Source organism: Sinocyclocheilus anshuiensis, unplaced genomic scaffold (assembly GCF_001515605.1).
Source record: "Sinocyclocheilus anshuiensis isolate Anshui unplaced genomic scaffold, SAMN03320099.WGS_v1.1 scaffold683, whole genome shotgun sequence".
NCBI lineage: Eukaryota > Metazoa > Chordata > Actinopteri > Cypriniformes > Cyprinidae > Sinocyclocheilus > Sinocyclocheilus anshuiensis.
The window spans coordinates 322,991-342,219 of record NW_015548218.1 but is presented as its reverse complement, the minus strand read 5'-3'; the positions used below and the strand labels follow the sequence as shown (position 1 = coordinate 342,219).

General features: G+C 38.9%; 1 protein-coding gene across 4 annotated transcripts; it reads right to left on the bottom strand.

Moving 5' to 3' along the window:
* Positions 1-2,447: 2,447 nt before the first annotated feature.
* Positions 2,448-13,500, bottom strand: LOC107654086 (gastrula zinc finger protein XlCGF26.1-like). 4 transcript variants are annotated; one of them, XM_016441010.1, is made up of 3 exons: positions 13,485-13,500; positions 12,617-12,762; positions 2,448-4,642 (listed from the first exon to the last, which is right to left on the bottom strand). In XM_016441010.1, the coding sequence occupies exons 2-3, from the start codon at positions 12,699-12,701 to the stop codon at positions 3,288-3,290; spliced, it is 1,440 nt and encodes a 479-aa protein (XP_016296496.1). In that variant the 5' UTR covers positions 12,702-12,762; positions 13,485-13,500; the 3' UTR covers positions 2,448-3,287. The 4 variants fall into 4 exon arrangements, with proteins under 4 accessions (XP_016296496.1, XP_016296500.1, XP_016296497.1 ...); XM_016441014.1 differs by lacking the exon at positions 13,485-13,500 and adding an exon at positions 13,186-13,234; XM_016441011.1 differs by lacking the exon at positions 13,485-13,500 and adding an exon at positions 6,793-6,926 and having other exon boundaries at positions 12,617-12,649.
* Positions 13,501-19,229: the final 5,729 nt, after the last annotated feature.

Below are 19,229 nucleotides of genomic sequence, written 5' to 3'. Positions count from 1 at the left end.
CACTGTGTAAACAATGAGTGACGTATACGCGCGAGAGATCTCTTCCGGATGCCGTGCGCGCGCTCAAGGCAGTTGGACATAGTGGTGTATTAGAGGTAAAAAAATGATATAAATACTGTTTATATTACTGATCGTTTTGTGTCTTAGGACATCAGTGTGTCGTCACGAGCCGCAGGGTTTAATTTGGATTTGTCTGTGCATGTTTTTTTTTACTCTCATAGATTTTGTTACCATTGCCATGCATTATACGACTGATAGACTGCAACGGTTGGAGTTAAAAATCATCATTTGTGTTCTACTGAAAAAACAAAGTCACCTACATCTTGGATGCCCTGGGGGTAAAGCAGATAAACATCAAATTTTCATTTTTGGGTGAACTATCCCTTTAAGCAAAACACGTGCTGCCGTCCATCTCTTCTGTTGACTAATGAAGAAGGCATCTATACCTAGGGCTGGGCGATATGGGTAAAAATTCATATCTCTGTATTTTTTTGCCAGATTTGTGATATACGGTATATATCTCGATATTTTCGTTTTTGTATTTGGATTTTTTTTTTTTAAATCTGTATTTAATATATATATATTTCACTTACCGCCCAATGTTGTCCAACAAAACAATACATATTAAAGGCTATGAAAACAAATAAAGTGAATGTAACCATGTATGCCTTTATATTATGTGCAAAAAAGGGTTAAAATCACATTTCATTCTAACATTGTAACATTGCAATCTAAAAACAAAAATAAGGCTTTTAAAGCAGAAGTTACATTCACTAAACTAAAAATGAAAATAAATGAGAACAAAAGCACAGAGTTGTGTTAGGCTTCTTTGATTACCCCCATTACAGTCACTTTACAGTCAGTGCTATCATAAAAATAGACTTACTTGTAAGTTTAAAATTCTACATGTCACATTTATTGTCCAACTACAAATATTTCAGTGAAATGTATATTTTAGTCAGAATAATTGTGGTCCTATTTAATTGAGCTCTGTCAGTTTGGCGTGTATGAGCTCGGCGGCGCTCGTTCACTGAAGTCTGTGAAGTTTGGAGGAGAATCCTAAAGCAGAAGGCTCATGCACTTCTGACAGAAAAAAATTGAAATATTTCCATGGTTTTCTAACATTTACAGATGGAGAATACACCTGTGAAATGTAAGTTCTGCATTCAGGAAGACAGCACATCTCAAACACATTAAACAGCGCGAGTAGCCTATGTCTCTGTCAGCGGCATATGCAGCCTTTCTGTCCAAGCATCTGGCGGGCCGAGCCGCTTAAACTAATATGCGAAACAAAACTATAAACTATGTCTTACCGGTTTTTAAAGGCCTTAATATGAAGCTTGTCACATGTTTAGAACAAATTGGATTATGCACTTTATCCGCAGCAGCTCAGTCTGTGTCCTCCACTTTATTTTCAGATGCGCTGGTATCAAACTACTGTATATCCATATAAATGGTATTGCCTCATATCGAATCGCTAATAAAGAAAATATCAATATACCGTACAAACTCGATATACCGCCCAGCCCTATCTATACCTTCTTCTTTCTATGGAAGTCTGACTAGTCAGAATTAGGAGATCATTTCTCCAGCCTTTGCATTCCAATCATCCACCTTATTCAACACCTTATTTCTGGGGTGTCGGCTCTACTTCTCAATTGAATGATTTAGAGATACGTTCCTCAGTTTCCATTATTCTTTTTGTAACCTCTGTGACCCCAGAGTGAACCTCAATAATCTTAACACTAGTTCACTTTTCCAGTGGTTTAAATGCATTCGCCATTACTAGGATGTTTATCAGCAGGCTCACTTGCCTCCATCTTCCTCCCATATCTTGTGCTGCTCTCTGGGTCTGAGGGCACATTTTGCATTTCATTATCCGATTTCCCATGACTTTTAATTATTTTAGACTGCAGTATCGCGTTGTCTATTATACCGATCTGTTCAATTTTAAATGATACTTGTGAGTGGGCTTTGTTAAAGATTAATTCACACTCAATGCAGGGGAGACAAAAAAAGTCACAACTTTAAGCCAATGCCATAATCAGAGAAGCAGCACTCACTTCATTTCAGTTTTGATCAATTGTGCAGCCTCAAATTATTTTAATTTTACATGTGATTTCATTTATATTATTATGTAACATTAATTTAGGAAATCCTGATATAAAGTATAAGCAAGGATCAAATGACATCTCACTCCTCCCAAAGAACATCTGGTGGTCAAACAATCTCTTCTGCAATGAAATGTATTTTGCATTAGTGAAACCATTTACTCCTGGTTTAATAATAATAATAATGATTATTATTGTTATTATATATATTTTTTTTTATATGACAAACAGCACAAGTGATTTTTAATCACATTACATATATGACATGACTGTTACTGTCAGAAACTCAGAAGCAAAGACCAGGAGGCTCTGTGTATCTATAGCAGGATTCTTTATTAAGAATGTGCTGTTGATTGCTGCAGTCATCAAGTCTAACCAGGGATCTGTACATTGTAGTTTTATATACATTTAAAGGACAGTGCTTAGAGATGGAGACAAAGCAACTGGGAGACGACCTTAAAGTGTGCAAATGAACTATGCAGGTATAAGAATTTGACCGGTCCAAATCCAGTCAGCATAATTATTCAAAGAAAGGGACAGGGGCACCAAGTGTCATTAAAAACAAAAGGTGAGAGTCAGTAATCCAGCTCATTTGACTTACAATAAAGAGAACAGGAACTGTCAGAAACGTCTTGCTACAAACTTTGTTTAACACAATCATTCAGCTGATGTTATCATCTTTACCTTAAATACTAAATACGATGTACTTCACCATTATTTTTCATATGCTATGTCAGGATATAGAACCAGCAGATCCTATACAGATTCTTACATTTCCAATCCTATCATGAAATCACATTTCAAATATACAAGCAGCTACATTCTTTGAAGAAATTAACAATGCAGATCATTATTTGCGACATTGGAATAGATCGTTCACTTTTCATATGCTGCCTTATGGTATAAAGGATGAGACAGTTGGTCAAAAGGCACCCATAACACCACTAGTGATGGCATCACTAGTGCTAAATGAAAAAATGTCCATCAGTTCACCCACCAATCCTATGATCCGTCCACCTTCCAGCCTGGAACTCAGCAGATGACCAAAACACAATTATCAGATTAAATATTAGATTCCTGAGGGAGGAAACCTTTAATCCATATCTTATGCACATCAGCCTCACCAAAGGTGAAAAAGAAAAAAAAAAAAAAGCAGAAAATCCATTTGGCCCACATTCACTTGCGGTGTGAAAGTAGCTTTGATTTCACAGACATACATGTTTTCTGGTGCCATTTTAAACTGCTGAGCCATTTAAAACTCTTTCTACAGAAAGGACAAGAATAGGGTCTCACATCTGCATGACTTTTCAGGTGTATCTGTAAGTGTGATGGCAAAATACATTTTTTATCACACTGATCAAAATTAATTCGCTTTTTTCCAGAGTAAAAACGGAGATGATTTTTGAAAATGCTCCTCTTAGTAAACTTGTTGTCACACACTGAATGTTGTAGTTTCTTTTCAGAATGAGTTTGCAAATGACATTTCATCTCTCTAAGATACGTGAAACTCTTCTTACATTTAAGACACTTGTAAGGCTTGTCTCCGGTGTGAAGCCTCATGTGAACCTCACGGTTTCCTTTGAGTGCAAAACGCTTTCCACACCGAGGGCAGGTGAAAGGCTTCTCTCCAGTGTGAACTCTTATGTGAACCTCAAGGTTTGTTTTGTTTTTGCAAGTCTTTCCACAGTGAAGGCACATGAAAGGCTTCTCTCCCAAATGAATCTTTACATGATTCTTGAGATGCTTCTTGTCTGTGAAACTCCTTCCACACTGATGACATACAAAACGGTTCTCTCTTGTGTGAATTCTCATGTGGTGATTAAGGGTTACTGTAAATCTGAAACACTTTCCACACTGAGCGCACACAAACGGCTTCTCTCCAGTGTGAATTCTCATGTGGGCATTAAGGGTTCCTTTATGTTTAAAACTCGTTCCACATTGAGAGCATGTGAAAGGCTTCTCTCCAGTGTGAACTCTCATATGGCTTTTAAGACTTGCTTTTCGAATGAAACCTTTTCCACACTCTTGGCAGGTAAAAGGGTTTTCTCCAGTGTGAATTCTCATGTGGACTTTAAGGCTTCCTTTCTGAGTGAAGCCTTTTCCACACTGTTGGCAGGAGAATGGGGTTTCTCTTGTGTGAACTCTCATGTGGACTGTCAGGTTTCCTTTTCTATTGAAACTTTTTCCACACTGTTGGCAGGTGTAAGGGTTCTCTCCAGTGTGAACTCTCATATGGATTTTAACACTTGCTTTTTGACTGAAACTCTTTCCACACTGCTGGCATGTATAAGGCTTCTCTCCTGTGTGAACTCTCATGTGGACTGTAAGGTTTCTATTTTGATTAAAAATCTTTCCACACTGTTGGCAGGTGTAATTACCTCTAGTCGCTGTCTTTTTAGCTGTTTTTCTTGACAAAGTCTTTTCAGTCCCGGAGCAATTAAGAACGTTTTCTTCAGTCATGAAATCACGTTTCTCATCTTTATCTTCTTTTTCATTCAGCTCTTGATTCTCCTCTTTCAGCGCCATCAGGCCTAAGATGAAAAAAAAAAACTACATCAAATATCCTGTTTAATGGCACAAAGCAACAGACATCAAAACAATTTGACATGTAAAGCTTCAAAAGCAACAAAATGCATGCTAGATCCTATTCACACTAAGCCACTCCCAGAACTTCTCCATATTGTGAACTCTTAGCTTTCTTTAGGACATGCCCTACGTACTTTCAAGCTATCAATTACCATAGCCATTACAAAAATAAAATTAAAAAAACAGAAGAACAGGCTGTATTCTCCAATAATTTTATTTGATATTATTATGATAAGTTGCTTCTGAATTTCTGCATTAGGAGCATTTAGCCTTAAGATTTGTTGTGAATGCGCTATAGACCGATCTCAGAGCTACCATTTATATCCAAAACATTAGAAAAATAGTGTTTTCTCAACAAGAGAAATGGAGAATTGTGAAGAATTTCAGGATTTAAGTCACTATGTAGCACAGAATCTGTGATTATAAAAGTTACAAGTATTCTTTCGACAACATAGACTATGACATTCTCTTGGATAGCTTGAGAATTATTTTGCCATTGGTGGACAAGCATTAGCACATTCAGGTCCTAGCTATCCTATCCAAAGTTGTGTCTGATGGGGTGTCTCTTCACACAAACAGATGTAGAGTGCCACAGGGCTCGGTATCAGGTCTTTTGTTTTTCTTTTTGTAAATGTTTGCTATTAGAGATACTGTTGTAGGGGCTTTGCTTTTTGAGCCCCAATATCCTACAGAATCACCACATTCCAGAAGAATCTAAAGATTCCCCATCCCAAATCATCTGAGGTCATAAAATTAATCAACGACCAACAACGATGCCTCCTTGTCTGGAGAACACGCTGCGTTATTTTCTTAAGAGATAAATAAACCAGTGATAGACCTAACTCAATCAACAGGAGAGAGAACTCCATCCATCTGGAATGACTTAAATGGTTAGTTCACCCACAAATGAAAATTAGCCCATAAATTACTCACCCTCAAGTCATCCTCGGTGTATATGACTTTCTTCTTTCAGGCGAATCCAGTCGGAGTTATATTAAAAATTGTCTTTGATATTTCAAGCTGTTTCATGGCACTCAGCGGGTGTTGCATGCATCAGTCCAAAAGCACTTAATTAAAATGCGCCCATCCATAAAAAAAAGTGTCTCACACTGCTCCGGGGGGTGAACAAAGGCCTCCTGTAGCGAATCGATGCGTTTTTGTAAGAAAAATATCCATATTCAAAACGTAATAATCACTTTAATCTAGCTTGCGTCAACAGTCCTACACAGAAGCAGCTCCGGGTGGATGACGTATGAGGTCAGTGCTGCGCATGCGCCGCTCAGATGTGACGAACGCGGAAGCGCAGCGGAGAGATCAAAACAAAACAACGGTCACTAATTAGAAGTACAAAACGAGGATTTGTAAAGAAGAATGTCGGAGGATTTCGATATAAGCCAAGAGGAGACTGGTTTTCCTTTGCTAAAGTAAGGAAACTTTGCTTCCTTTGCTCCTGTTAACAAACGTTGGTTTTCACGAGACTCACCGGCGCATGCGCAGCACTGACCTCATACGTCATGCTCCCGGAACTGCTTCCGTGTAGGACTGTTGGCGCAAGCTAGATTCAAGTGATTATTAAGTTTTGAATATGGATATTTTTCTTACAAAAACGCATCGATTCGCTACAGAAGGCCTTTGTCACCCCCCCCCGGAGCCGTGTGAGATGCTTTTTTTTTTATGGATGGGCGCATTTTATTTAACTTCTTTTGGACTGACGCATGCAACACCCGCTGAGTGGCAAACAGCTTGAAAGATCAAAGACAATTTTTAATATAACTCCGACTGGATTCGTCTGAAAGAAGAACGTCATATACACCTAGGATGACTTGAGGGTGAGTAATTTATGGGCTAATTTTCATTTTTGGGTGAACTAACCCTTTAAACCACCAAAGGGGTGATTGTCACCCATGATCAATTTGCATAAATCCATGTAAAGACACAGGAAAAGGGTAAATTACGGGACACTCTCCAGGCCTACAACACAAAGGATCTAATACACCGTGATAACGTTTAACTCAAGCAACAGGTGGCCCGTGGTACCCCATGACCATTTACGCATAAATTGATAAGCGAATAAACAAGGAAAAGACAGACTTACATCCTTACTCTGAGCCGGGAGGCTCACAGGATCTCCACAGCGTGACACTTTCTTGACCTCAGGACATCTGCCCCCTCCTTCTCTACACATTCCCAAAATGCAGTCTTTATCTCCAACAAAAGAACACATGAACTCTGATGATTTTTAAAAGACAATCAGTTATTACCGTTGCTACTACAGCAAATATATTCACGAATAATGTGTTTTATCTTTTATATGCTTGATGTGTTAATTGTAACCTATGAAGTTAATCGATGTTTTATAACCCCCTTTAAGTAGATAAAGTTATTAATGTGCATGCAAGATACCTGACATTTGATGTTGAATGAAAGCTTGTTTTATTTGCAGAATGTTGAATGAATGAATGATGCATTTATATAGCGCTTTATTGTGTATTGTTGTACACCCAAAGTGCTTTCAATCATGTGGGGGGGGGTCTCTCCTCAACCACCACCAGTGTGCAGCATCAACCTGGATGATGCGACGGCAGCCACAGGACAGTGGCGCCAGTGCACTCACCACACACCAGCTACAGGTGGAGAGGAGAGAAAGTCATAGAGCCAATCAAGTGGTTGGGGATTATTAGGAGGCCATGACTGACAAGGGCCAGGGGGGCAATTTGGCCAGGACACCGGGGTTACACCCCTACTCTTTACGAGAAGTGCCATGGGATTTTTAATGACCACAGAGAGTCAGGACCTCGGTTTAACGTCTCATCCGAAAGACGGTGCTTTTTGACAGTATAGTGTCCCCGTCACTATACTGGGGCGTTAGGACCCACGCAGACCACAGGGTGAGCACCCCCTGCTGGCCTCACTAACACCGCTTCCAGCAGCAACCTAGTTTTCCCAGGAGGTCTCCCATCCAGGTACTGACCAGGCTCAACCCTGCTTAGCTTCAGTGGGCAACCAGTCTTGGGCTGCAGGGTGATATGGCTGTGGCGTGGCGTGGCGTGACGTGAATGAAAAGTTGGTATTATATACACTGTTCGTAGTACGACACTTTATTGAAGTTATCTCACAAGGATGTTCCCCACATGACAGACAGAGCATTAGGTTAATTTATGCACGAAGAGGAATGGTATGGGGCGTGGCCCTGCCCTGCAGCAATGTCTGATTGGAACACCGCGTTGTGGGACGGACGTATGTGGCTTGCTCAAAACCCAATGTCCGAACAGATTCAGTGCCTTTCGCCTTCGTTTGATCGCGCTCTCACTTGCACTCACTCGCTGCACCATCACGCGATTGTGCCATCCAGAACTCTACAGAACCAGCTGAAACTTCGTGACTCTGCCGAAATCTTCAAAGACTCGGCCGCTCAACGCAGACTCTCAGAACAACTTAGAGCGCATCACTCTCCGTAACTAAGGCAACTGACCTCCAAAGCTCCTACGTAACCAGGCAACCCTCCATTCATCGTTGAGTGAATCCCAAGACATCATGCAAAGAACGATCGCCAACCAATCAGAAGCGCCGTGATTCCCTGAGACAAGCCAACGAGGAAAACCCTGTTTTCAACCAAAACGCAAGTAAACAAGGTCTCTTCTCTCTCTGAAACTGGTGCTAACTCAGTAACTCTCATCCTCTCAACTGTATGTGTGTGTGTGTGTGTGTGCGCGCTTTTAGTAGTAGTTTCATGTATCTTAGAGTAGCAAATAATAAATTCTTGTTTCATTTTAAAGAAGCAGTGTCTTGTGTTATGTTTATAAAGCTAACCTCATGCCCAGATCTTGTTACCTAGCAAATACATCATCACTTGCATGTATTATGACCTTTAGCCAAGGGAATAATATAAATATCAAAATTGTTAAGATATACTAATTTTAACGTTTGGCTGGACAAATAGTTGATAAAGTGTAAACTATCAATTTTTAATCAGTTTTAATCAAGTTGATTTTGAATCTTTGGATTCGATTCCCTTTGAACTGAACTAATTTCCTTACACTGTCATTAGTTTCCACTGTTATGACAATGATATCCAGTTTTATATTTCCCCACAACCTGACCAAAACTGCAAAACTCAAGGTTTAGTCTAAGTTTTTCTAAGCAGAGTGTTTTAATGATAGCAAAGACGGAAGGGTAAGTGTGTCGTTTAGATCACCTTTGTGTTAAAGAACTGCTAAAAGTCATTAAAAAAAGTCAAAAGTCGTGATAAATTAGCTTATTGATGCAATTCAATAAATCTCCTATTTCATATGGATCACCTGGTCAAAGACTTCCTGTTTCTATGTAGAGTTAAATTTAAGTTTAATGATGCAACACAAAAATATTTAGTAAAACAATTATTTTGCCACTTTATGTCGCAACTAGGCTAAGTTGTAAAGTACGTAACTGCTGGTGCAACCGGCCCCTGGAGAAGAAACATTCATCCTAAATAAACTTCTGATAGTAAATTTACAATTGAGGTTGTTGGAAGATGTGAACACCACAACAGGTGATCTCTTTAGTGTGCAATTTGTGTCTTTGATTTGAACTGTTTGTGTCGCTCACAAATTTTCAAACAGTTTGATTAAAACAATGTATGCTGCAGTTTACTATAAAGTTATTGGCCACAGGCTGTTTTATTTGCTTGCCAAAGCCCATCAATTGAAGAAACAATGTAGACAGCATGCAGAAACTCTACCAAACTCTGTCAACGGGTGATGTTTTATTTCATTAGTTATCTTGTGTTTTTGACATTACTGTTTGTTCTAATGATTATATACTGCTATTTACAGCATTTTCAGGTATGTTAGTATGTTTCAATGATAATATTTTGTAAACTAAGTGTTTTCGCTCCTTTGACTTTTATGAGGCTAATGATATTCATCATTAGCTTCCGTGTGTTTTACAAAAAAAAGGTGAAAAACACAAACAGTATTCACTGCATTTTTTTTTTTTTTTTTATAAAAGGAAGCATTAATAGATGAGTCTCACTGCCACTCAATTATTTTATAATCTTATTTTAAGTAAAGGGCGTAAAGGTGTTTTTAATCAGAAAAGTCATGTTTACAAGACACTGGTTTGATACAGTGAAAGCTTTTGATGACGAGAAGACAAAAAAAATCACTTATAGACAACAACCATAAAGTTCATCACTCACATTTTACGGTTCGCTTGATATAAAAGGTTTTGTTAAGATACTGTTTCATAATGAAGTCAAAGAAATGAACGTTTGTTGTTGTTGTTATTAGTTCATAAGTTGTTATTAGGTTTCATATTACAAAAAACGAATTATTTAAAACTACTTCCGTATTAATGTCGTAATTTAATCTGAGACATGTCGTAATAACGAATGCCCAACTTGGAGCTTCTCAGCTATACGTATTAGCATTTTAGTGGCTGGTCATGTGATCTCAACATGTCTGACCACATGAGGTGACCCGCTCTGTTGGGCCTCATTTATAAAATGTTGTGCAGAAACCATCCTAAATTTGATTTTACGATCATCTCTCAAATATGCATACGTGTGATTCATAGAATGAACGTACATCTCTTTCAGATGTGAAATCTATGAATCACAAATGATCTTGAACTTGTGCACAACTGAATGGTTTCAGCTCTCTGCCTTGTAAACGATTCTTAATTAATGTCATTAACATATAAAAGATCACCAGTCATCATCCAAATGCTTTAATTTAGAACAGCGAGCTGCAAGAACAGCTTACGTTTCCAAAAACCTGCAGTGTTTTGACAAGAAAAAGTGCGTACGTCTGCTGAGACGCTGACGTGATGCTAAGCACGTTTCCATGTCAAAGGCAGTTTTTACAAATATGAGCGTTGACGTGGATTTAAAGGGGTCATATCATGCGATTTCAATTTATCCTTTCTCTTTGGAGTGTTACAAGCTCTTGGTGCATAAAGAAGATCTGTAAAGTTGCAAAGACTAAAGTCTCAAATCCAAAGAGATATTCTTTATAAAAGTTAAGAGTCAGCCACACCTACCTAAAACGCCTCGTTCTAACACGCCCCCACATGTCTACATCACTATGTGGAAATATTAGCATAATGCCGCCCAAATGTGCACGCAAAGAAAGAAGGCGTGGTTTCAGGAACAGCAGTAGTGTTGATGCAGCATGTCAGGGAGACGCTGTGTGTTTCAGTGCGAAAGCAAAAGCACTTTATTTGGCATTCCGGAAGTAGATGCAATTAGGAATCATTGGTTAAGATTTATTTACAACAGAACAGCACAACCCAGATGTTCGAATTTGTGCAACGCATTTTATGGACGACAGTTTTTTTAACCTAGAAGAGTACAAGGCTGGCTGTGCACAAAGGCTATTTCTAAAAAAAAAAAAAGGGTCAATTCCGACTTTGCTATGACAATCTGGCGCTTCTGAATCAGCGACTGTAAATATGTTTTGTTATTAGTTTAAGTATTTGCTACTGACTGTTCAAATGCGGAGTTTTGCGCAGCGCAGAGTAACGCGTCGTGTGTGTGTGTGTGTGCGCGCGTGCGTGTGTGTGAGAGTGTGTGTGTGTGTGTGAGTGAGTGTGTGTGTACCTGGTATTTATCACGTTATGGGGACCAAATGTCCCCACAAGGATAGTAATACTAGTAAATTTCGACCTTGTGGGGACATTTTTGAGGTCCCCATGAGGAAACAAGCTTATAAATCATACAGAATGAGTTTTTTTGAGAAAGTAAAAATGCACAAAGTTTCCTGTAAGGGGTAGGTTTAGGGATAGGGTTGGTGTAGGGCAATAGCACATACAGTTTGTACAGTATAAAAACCATTACGCCTATGGAATGTCCCCATAAAACATGGAAACACAACATGTGTGTGCGAGTGTGTGTGTGAGTGTGTGTGAGTGAGTGAGTGAGTGAGTGAGTGAGTGAGTGAGCGAGCGAGTGCGTGAGTGAGCGAGTGAGTGAGTGAGAGTGTGAGTGAGTGAATAAGTGAGCGAGAGTGTGTGTGAGTGTGTGTGTGTGTGAGTGAGTGAGTGAGTGTGTGAGTGAGCGAGTGAGCGAGTGTGTGAGCAAGTGAGCGAGTGAGCGAGCGTGTGAGTGAGTGAGTGAGCGAGTGAGTGAGCGAGCGTGTGAGTGAGTGAGTGAGTGAGCGAGTGTGTGAGCGAGTGTGTGAGTGAGTGAGTGAGTGTGTGAGCGAGTGAGTGAGCGAGTGAGTGTGTGAGCGAGTGTGTGAGTGAGTGAGCGAGCGAGCGTGTGAGTGAGTGTGTGAGTGAGTGTGTGAGTGAGCGTGTGAGTGAGAGTGAGTGTGTGAGTGAGTGAGTGAGAGTGTGTGGGGAACAGGGTCACATCACAGGAGAGTGAACTGTCAGAAATCATAGCACGTCAGCTGTCTTAACCGCGGCTTGTGTACTGTATCATCACTGTGTCTGTCACGCGACTCTGTTGCCCTTTCAGGCTTGAACTGATGGTAAAACTAACGACATCATTAACTGTCTTGATATTTACTTTGAAAGCTGACGCTCGCGATAATGGCATGCTTGCTTGTGGTGTTCGGCCAATCACAAAGCACTGGGTCAGCTGGCCAATCAGAGCAGACTGCGCTTGTCAAAGGAGGGGCTTTGTTGAAAACGACGAGAGAGGCGGGGCATAGAGGACCTACAATAATGTACAGTATTTGAAAAATAATGTGTTTTTGAACATTAAAGCATGTCAACATATTCTGTTACACCAAATACACAAAATAATGATCGTTAAAATAGCATCATATGACCCCTTTAAGCGTACGCACACTCTATAAATGAGGCCCCATATCAAATAAGAACACTTTAAATTTTGGCCACTTGTGTGACATTCTCAAACAATATTAATTTCTGTAAATGTCAACATTTTAAAAAAGATCAAATGCCTGAGTTCAGCTTTGAGAATTAAAACCAACCTGTTAGTTCCTCAGGATCTTCATGTTTGACTCTGAATGCTTCTTCAATCGTCACGTCTTCACTCTCCTCTTTAATAAAAGCCATCTTTATAACATTAACGTGGATATCTGTTGCTTCACCAGGCGTTCTGCTGCCTCTCTGGGCACTGTCATGTTTGGAGAGAGAATAATGAACAGAAAGAACAACTTTAATGAGAACATTTGCTCATCTGAAACGTTGTCACTGTATGTTAGTGTTCTCATTGCGTTATTTACACTGCTTTGAACAGCTGGTGTCGCCTGCGACTCAATCATTTTGTAAATTAACTGGTTCTGAGTTTCTAAAAGCTCCGTTTCTCTCATTCCCGCTTGTAAGAGACTGAATTCGTGTTTACGATATATCGATTTACGATATAAGGATCGAAATGAGACGCACTTTACTCCCAAACATAACGTTCCTTGATGTTAGCTAAAGCATTACAATGTTATATTTAATAATACATCATTCGTTCTACAGTTCTTGTAAAACTATAAACTCATCTGAAAGAGTTGCGCTAATTTAAACACTGTTTAATGGTTAAAACTCAAACCTTTCTTCAGTCGAATCACAACAGTTGCAGGAGCGTGGCGCAGCCTTGTGGCGTCATATTGCCAGATCAAAATAAAAGTCCTCTTCTTCTTCTTCTATTTTTTGGCAAACCAACTTAAAGGTGCATTACCGCCACCTACTGATCTGGAGTGTGGAGTGAACAGATTTGGTAGAGAGAAAGATTTTTTTTTTTTTTTTAAACAAGGGGGAAAAAAATACCACTACAGTTCTTGTAAAACTATAAACTCATCTGAAAGAGTTGCGCTAATTTAAACACTGTTTAATGGTTAAAACTCAAACCTTTCTTCAGTCGAATCACAACAGTTGCAGGAGCGTGGCGCAGCCTTGTGGCGTCATATTGCCAGATCAAAATAAAAGTCCTCTTCTTCTTCTTCTATTTTTTGGCAAACCAACTTAAAGGTGCATTACCGCCACCTACTGATCTGGAGTGTGGAGTGAACAGATTTGGTATAAATTATAATATTAAAATAATTCTTTATAATAATATTTAAAAAAGGGAAAACAAAAAATACCACAATTACAATTTATATTCTTTCCATATGTCCTGTCTTTTTTAGATAATTGAACACAGTCCTCTTCTTCTGCTCCTCCTCCTCCTTTTATTTTACTGGCTAACAACCTACTGTTACAAGTCCTGTTCACACACAGAAATCACAAAAGTGCATAGAAATTTACATAGGCCTACATAAAAGGACATAAATTAAATAATGTCAGAGGTATTCAGAGTTGAATTCTTTGATGAAATGCATATTTAAACACGCTGTTCAGTGCTGTGCTGAAAATAATACCGATATGAAATGTTTATTTCACATCCAATATGTGAAATTCATGCAAGATTTAAGTGCAGAACCATTTATACCAAGAGTTAGGAATATATGAGAGATTTCCATATGTCCACTAGGCTGTGTGTTTTTGTTTTTAATTAAACAGATGCTGTTTTAATCATAATACAGTAATAACACAGTAATACTGTGTGTATTGAACAAACCATTGAATAAAATGATAAATCACGTGGAAAATAATATAGCTTCAAATAGTGCAAACACTTTTGATGAATACTTTCTATTTCACTCTCCTGTAGATTCAAAAGTCAGCTGATCTTTCTTTTTCTGGCAGCCATTCCTCATCACTAACTCTAGCACCATCCTCACTGATATTATTTCATCCACCATCATGTAGGCCTTACTATCATGCTTTGCTCTTGAACTCTACATATATACAAAAAAACCCTGCAAATTCTAGTAATAACACAAATGCATTTATGTAAATGCATTTTCAGGAAGTACAACAGCCACAGCAATAATATAAATTGTAGCTGAAATAGCTAACAATGCACAGTGTCCAACTTGGTGGACAGATGATTAATCATAATTGCATCCCATTCTAAAATCAACACTTGAAATTGAATAATGGTATTACTCCTTAGATGTTACTTGATGTTGCAAGCACCAAACCCCTTCAGTTTTCTGCAACACTTGTGCTGCAGGATGGAGGTGACAGCAGAAAAAGCAAATGAAATTGTGCTAGTGGAATGGTATTTGTATAGTGGTTTTGATTTCAGTACTTATTTGACACAGATAAAAACCAAAACAGATGGATGGTCAAACTACAATATAAGAGAAACCCCATTAAAGACACCTATCCAGCACAACATAATAATAGCAGCTGTGATGAATCCATGAATCTCAGCCGTGTTTGTGATTACAGTCTCTGGAAACATGTACTCCTCTGTTCGTTGAAGGAAAAGTGTGGATGCTGAGAACATCAGGGACGGTGGAAGTGAGAGTGAGGAAGAGATGAACAGACACACTGACCTGATCCTAAATTAGTTCACAATCAGAAATCATCGAAATCCAAACTTGACCCAAGGCTTCATTACAGTCAATAGCCTCAGTGAGGTGGAGATAAACTACTGAGAGAGGAAACCTATGAGGAAGTCTTCACCGCAGGTTTGGCCCTCGAGCTATGCTGCACTTTGGTTCTTCATTGGGCTCTTCCCTGGTCTCTGTGTCCTAATCTGTCCATCTAGTTGGTGTGCACACTGTACAGTGTGAGACATGAGCTCTGTTTGCTTTGAAGCTTGTAAATAAGCTTGCAGATGACCAGAGACTACTATTTCAGGGAAAGAAGCAACAGCATATTCTGTCTGTCCTTCAGTAATTTAAGCAGTCATAAAAAATTGCCAAATTCTTTTCAGTGTAATGCAGATTTGATTCAACACATCTCCATCAATCATAGCAGATGTCATAACAGAGGATGGGCAGTGAGTGAAGTATGCTGCAGTATAACATTTACGTCTGTGAGTGTACTTAACCTTAAGTCTTCCAGTGGAAGGAAGTGACAGTCGACCTCCTTTTGTTTTGTTTACATAAAGACTATAATTAAATGTTTTAATTAAACAGTAGATTAAATTAAGCACTCACAGCCCCAACAGTTAGCAATTCAGCAAGCTGTCTTATGAGTTTGGTGATGAGGGGAGGAGCTCCTTCAGGGTTGTAAGCAGACTGAGTAGGAACTGAGTAACATTGGGTAACACTTTAGAATACTGTTCCATCATTCATAAATAACTAACTACACAAGAACACATGAGTAACGCAATATTAGCACTCTAGTAACTACTAGTATCTAACAAGAAACTCTGATTAATGAATTAGTACACTGTAAATTATTTCCAGGATTTCACAAGATGTTACTGTAATATTTCACAGTAAATTACATTATTATCACTTCACAGGCTTTATCTGTGATATTTCACAGTATAATGCCGTATTCAGATTTTCACTGTGAAAATAATGCAGTTACAGGAAACTACTGTGAATTTGCCCGCGATTTTTCATCTGAGCTCTCTCGTCTCCGCCGAGGTCTCATCTGACGGATTCAGTGGTAAGTGTTGAAATGTCATATTCTGTCAATTTAATTTTCACATATATATATATATATATATATATCTGATAGTGCATGTACTTTAAAAGTATTAACCAAATAGCCTTACAGTAGTTGTAGTTTCTGTTAGCGATTAACATACTTGCAAAGGTTTGCGCCAATTTTTTAAACAAGAAATTAACAGACATTGGTTGGTTGTAGCGTTAATTTAACCGTATTAAGCTGATATCTAACTGAGACATTAACTACACGTCGGGAAATTTTTTGAAGCCTTATTTGGGGAAAAAAAAAGGTAATTATCTGTTAACTTTAACATTAGCTTTTTTTAGTGCTAACAGCGTTCTTCATCCGAGCTCTCGTCTCCGCCGAGGTCTCATCGACGGATTCAGCGGTAAGTGTTAAAATGTCAAATTCTGTCAATTTAATGACTGTTTTTCATATATATATATCTGATAGTGCATGTAATTTAAAAGTATTAACCAAATAGCGTTACAGTAGTTGTAGGTTTTGGTTAACATTCTTGCATAGGTTTGAGCGCGCCAATTTTTTAAACAAGAAATGAACAGACATTGGTTGGTTGTAGTATTAATTGTACCGTATTAAGTTGATATCTAACTGAGACATGAAGCCTTATTAGAAAAAAAAAGGTAGTTATCTGTTAACTTTAACATGAGCTTTTCTTAGAGCTAACATCGTTCTCTTTTCCTGCTATTCTCTCAGCATTTTTTCTGCGGTGACCACTGGGGAATAAAGTTGTAAGGTAAGCTGTGGCCTTCACGTAGGAATTTTATTTTATATTATCAACCAGATCAATTATAGTGTCGCGGATTAGGGCAAAGGTAGCCCTAATTAGTAACGTTAGCTGGGCTTCTTCGTAATTTTCTCCGATGCTGTGTGTGTGATACAGAGCAGCTGTTGCCTGCCGCGTCACTGAAAAATGAAGTGTGCATGTCAATATTCGAATGAAGCTATTGTTTGGAAAAAAAAAAAAAAACGTTACTCATTTTGATCGTCTTTGTTTCTGGAAAATTCCACTGCCAAATGTGCTGCGCGGCAGTTTCCCCGCTGTTAGACCAAACTGCACTCATCAGTGTTTTGCAAGTACATTAACGTTGGTTATAACTAGACAGTCCAAAGGACTTGCAGTGATTTGTAGTTAATTATTGGCTTTTAATCGTTATCTTTTGATGGTGTTTGTATTCGTGAGCCACCTTACAGCAGTAGTAACTAGTTACAGGTAGGTGAAGTAGCTTTCTAGCTACACACACCATGTATTTTAAGGTTGACAACCTGAGTTTTTCTGTATATATCCCATATTTTCACGTTTATCTTTAACTAATGTGTATATATCGTTCATTTCTTTTTATGTGGTTCAGTAGTGTTTAGTAATTTCTTTTTTTTTTTTTTTTGCGTGTGATCCTACTATCTTAACTTGGTGTTATTAGGGCAATCTTCTAGCTATAACGATCCAAAATCACAGGATTGTTGATTTTAAATCCCTGTTAGCTCCGTATTTTGTTTTTCTCAACAGAATAGAACACGATGTTCAACTGTAAATTCAGTTCGTGTGAGCATGTGTCTGAGACTGTTATTGAGGTTGTTCAGCACTCAAAACTGCATAGCAACGCTCCCAATTATAAGTGCCATTGCGGTGTGCCTGAATGCTCTCGGATGTATCACAAAGCAAATGTATTGAAAACTCATATTTATAGAAAGCATAAAGGGCTTGGATCATCTGTGCTACCTTGCAAGCAATTTGAAACTCCCTTAAAATGTGTGGCTCAGTTTTGTACAGTTACATGTGACACCTTAAGCTCCCTCATCAAGCATTTGAAGTCACACATACAGGAAGGTTTAGAAATCAAATGCCTAGTGAGAGGTTGTGATTGCAGCTTTACAGTTGCATCCACTTTAGCCTCGCATTATTCAAGGAAACATAAAGATCTAGATCACACCTTGTTAGGTGTGTCCGATCCTGCTGAGCCTAGTAGTCTTCGTAGTATGTTCTGATCCTTCTGTTGTGGATGGTAATGAGCCAGAGGGGCGATTTGCTGTGGATGAAACTCTATTTACAATATCTTGCCCTTCTGTATCTTAAAGGGGTCATATGATGCGATTTCAATTTTTCCTTTCTCTTTGGAGTGTTACAAGCGCTTGGTTCATAAAGAAGATCTGTAAAGTTGCAAAGACTAAAGTCTCAAATCCAAAGAGATATTCTTTATAAAAGTTAAGAGTTAACCACGCCTACCTAAAACGCTGGTATCCGGGTAAACTTGCAACAGCAAGAAGCTAATGTTTAAGCTGTTGTTTAAGGCCATCTAATTGTTCTTGAAATGTGCTTGCTGCTTATGGCTCATCTGGTTATTGGGAATTCTATTTCTTTAGGTTTCTCTGACCACTGCAACACGCTGTGATTAAGCAAGCAACATGCTTGTTGCATAAAGCTATCGAGTGTATTGGTAAGGAATTTTGTCTATACTCACGCGGGTTATCAGATTGAGGACTTGTATCACAATGAGCGCAAATGTCAATGGGAGGCGACAAACCTGTAAACTCATGAGTTGATTTATTGAGTTATATGCTGTTTTTATAGAGTTTTAAATGGATGCTAAAGCTTTAGGTCAGGTAGAATCTGCGATCTCTGAACCAGTTAATTTGCTCGCTTCTACGGCTGCAGTACGCTGTGTTTGCTGCAAACTGGCAAACTAGGCTGCAATTCTAGCTGGTTTTCTGCATCTTTAATCTTTTTCAGGTACTGCATTAAAGGAGCTTTCTGCTTATAAAGAAGAGCACCCCTTCGATGCCACTGTCCTCCCAAAGGGGCAAGCTGCTCTTCTTACCTGCTCATAGCATAAGAGCACCCCTTCGATGCCACTGTCCTCCCAAAGGGGCAAGCTGCTCTTCTTACCTGCTCATAGCATAAGAGCACCCCTTCGCCGCCACTCTCCTTCCGTAAAGCATTTTCAGTTAGATTGCTGTCATGTGGTTGGGGGTCGTTCAGCATATGGTTTGTTTTGGGGGGTTATTTATGCTCTCCCTGCTCCTATCCATGATAGGCTGCATGGATGGGCAGGGAGTGTTGCCCAGAACAGAACCATACCCCCAACCTAAAATGTATGCTAATTGTAAGTTATCTTTGAC

Excerpts from the sequence above, each read along its gene's own strand:
- LOC107654086 (XM_016441010.1), bottom strand. The coding sequence starts at position 12,701 with ATGGCTTTTATTAAAGAGGAGAGTGAAGACGTGACGATTGAAGAAGCA. Across the intron at positions 4,643-12,616 it reads AGATCCTGAGGAACTAACAG|GCCTGATGGCGCTGAAAGAG; the intron begins GTTGGTTTTAAT and ends TTTTCATCTTAG.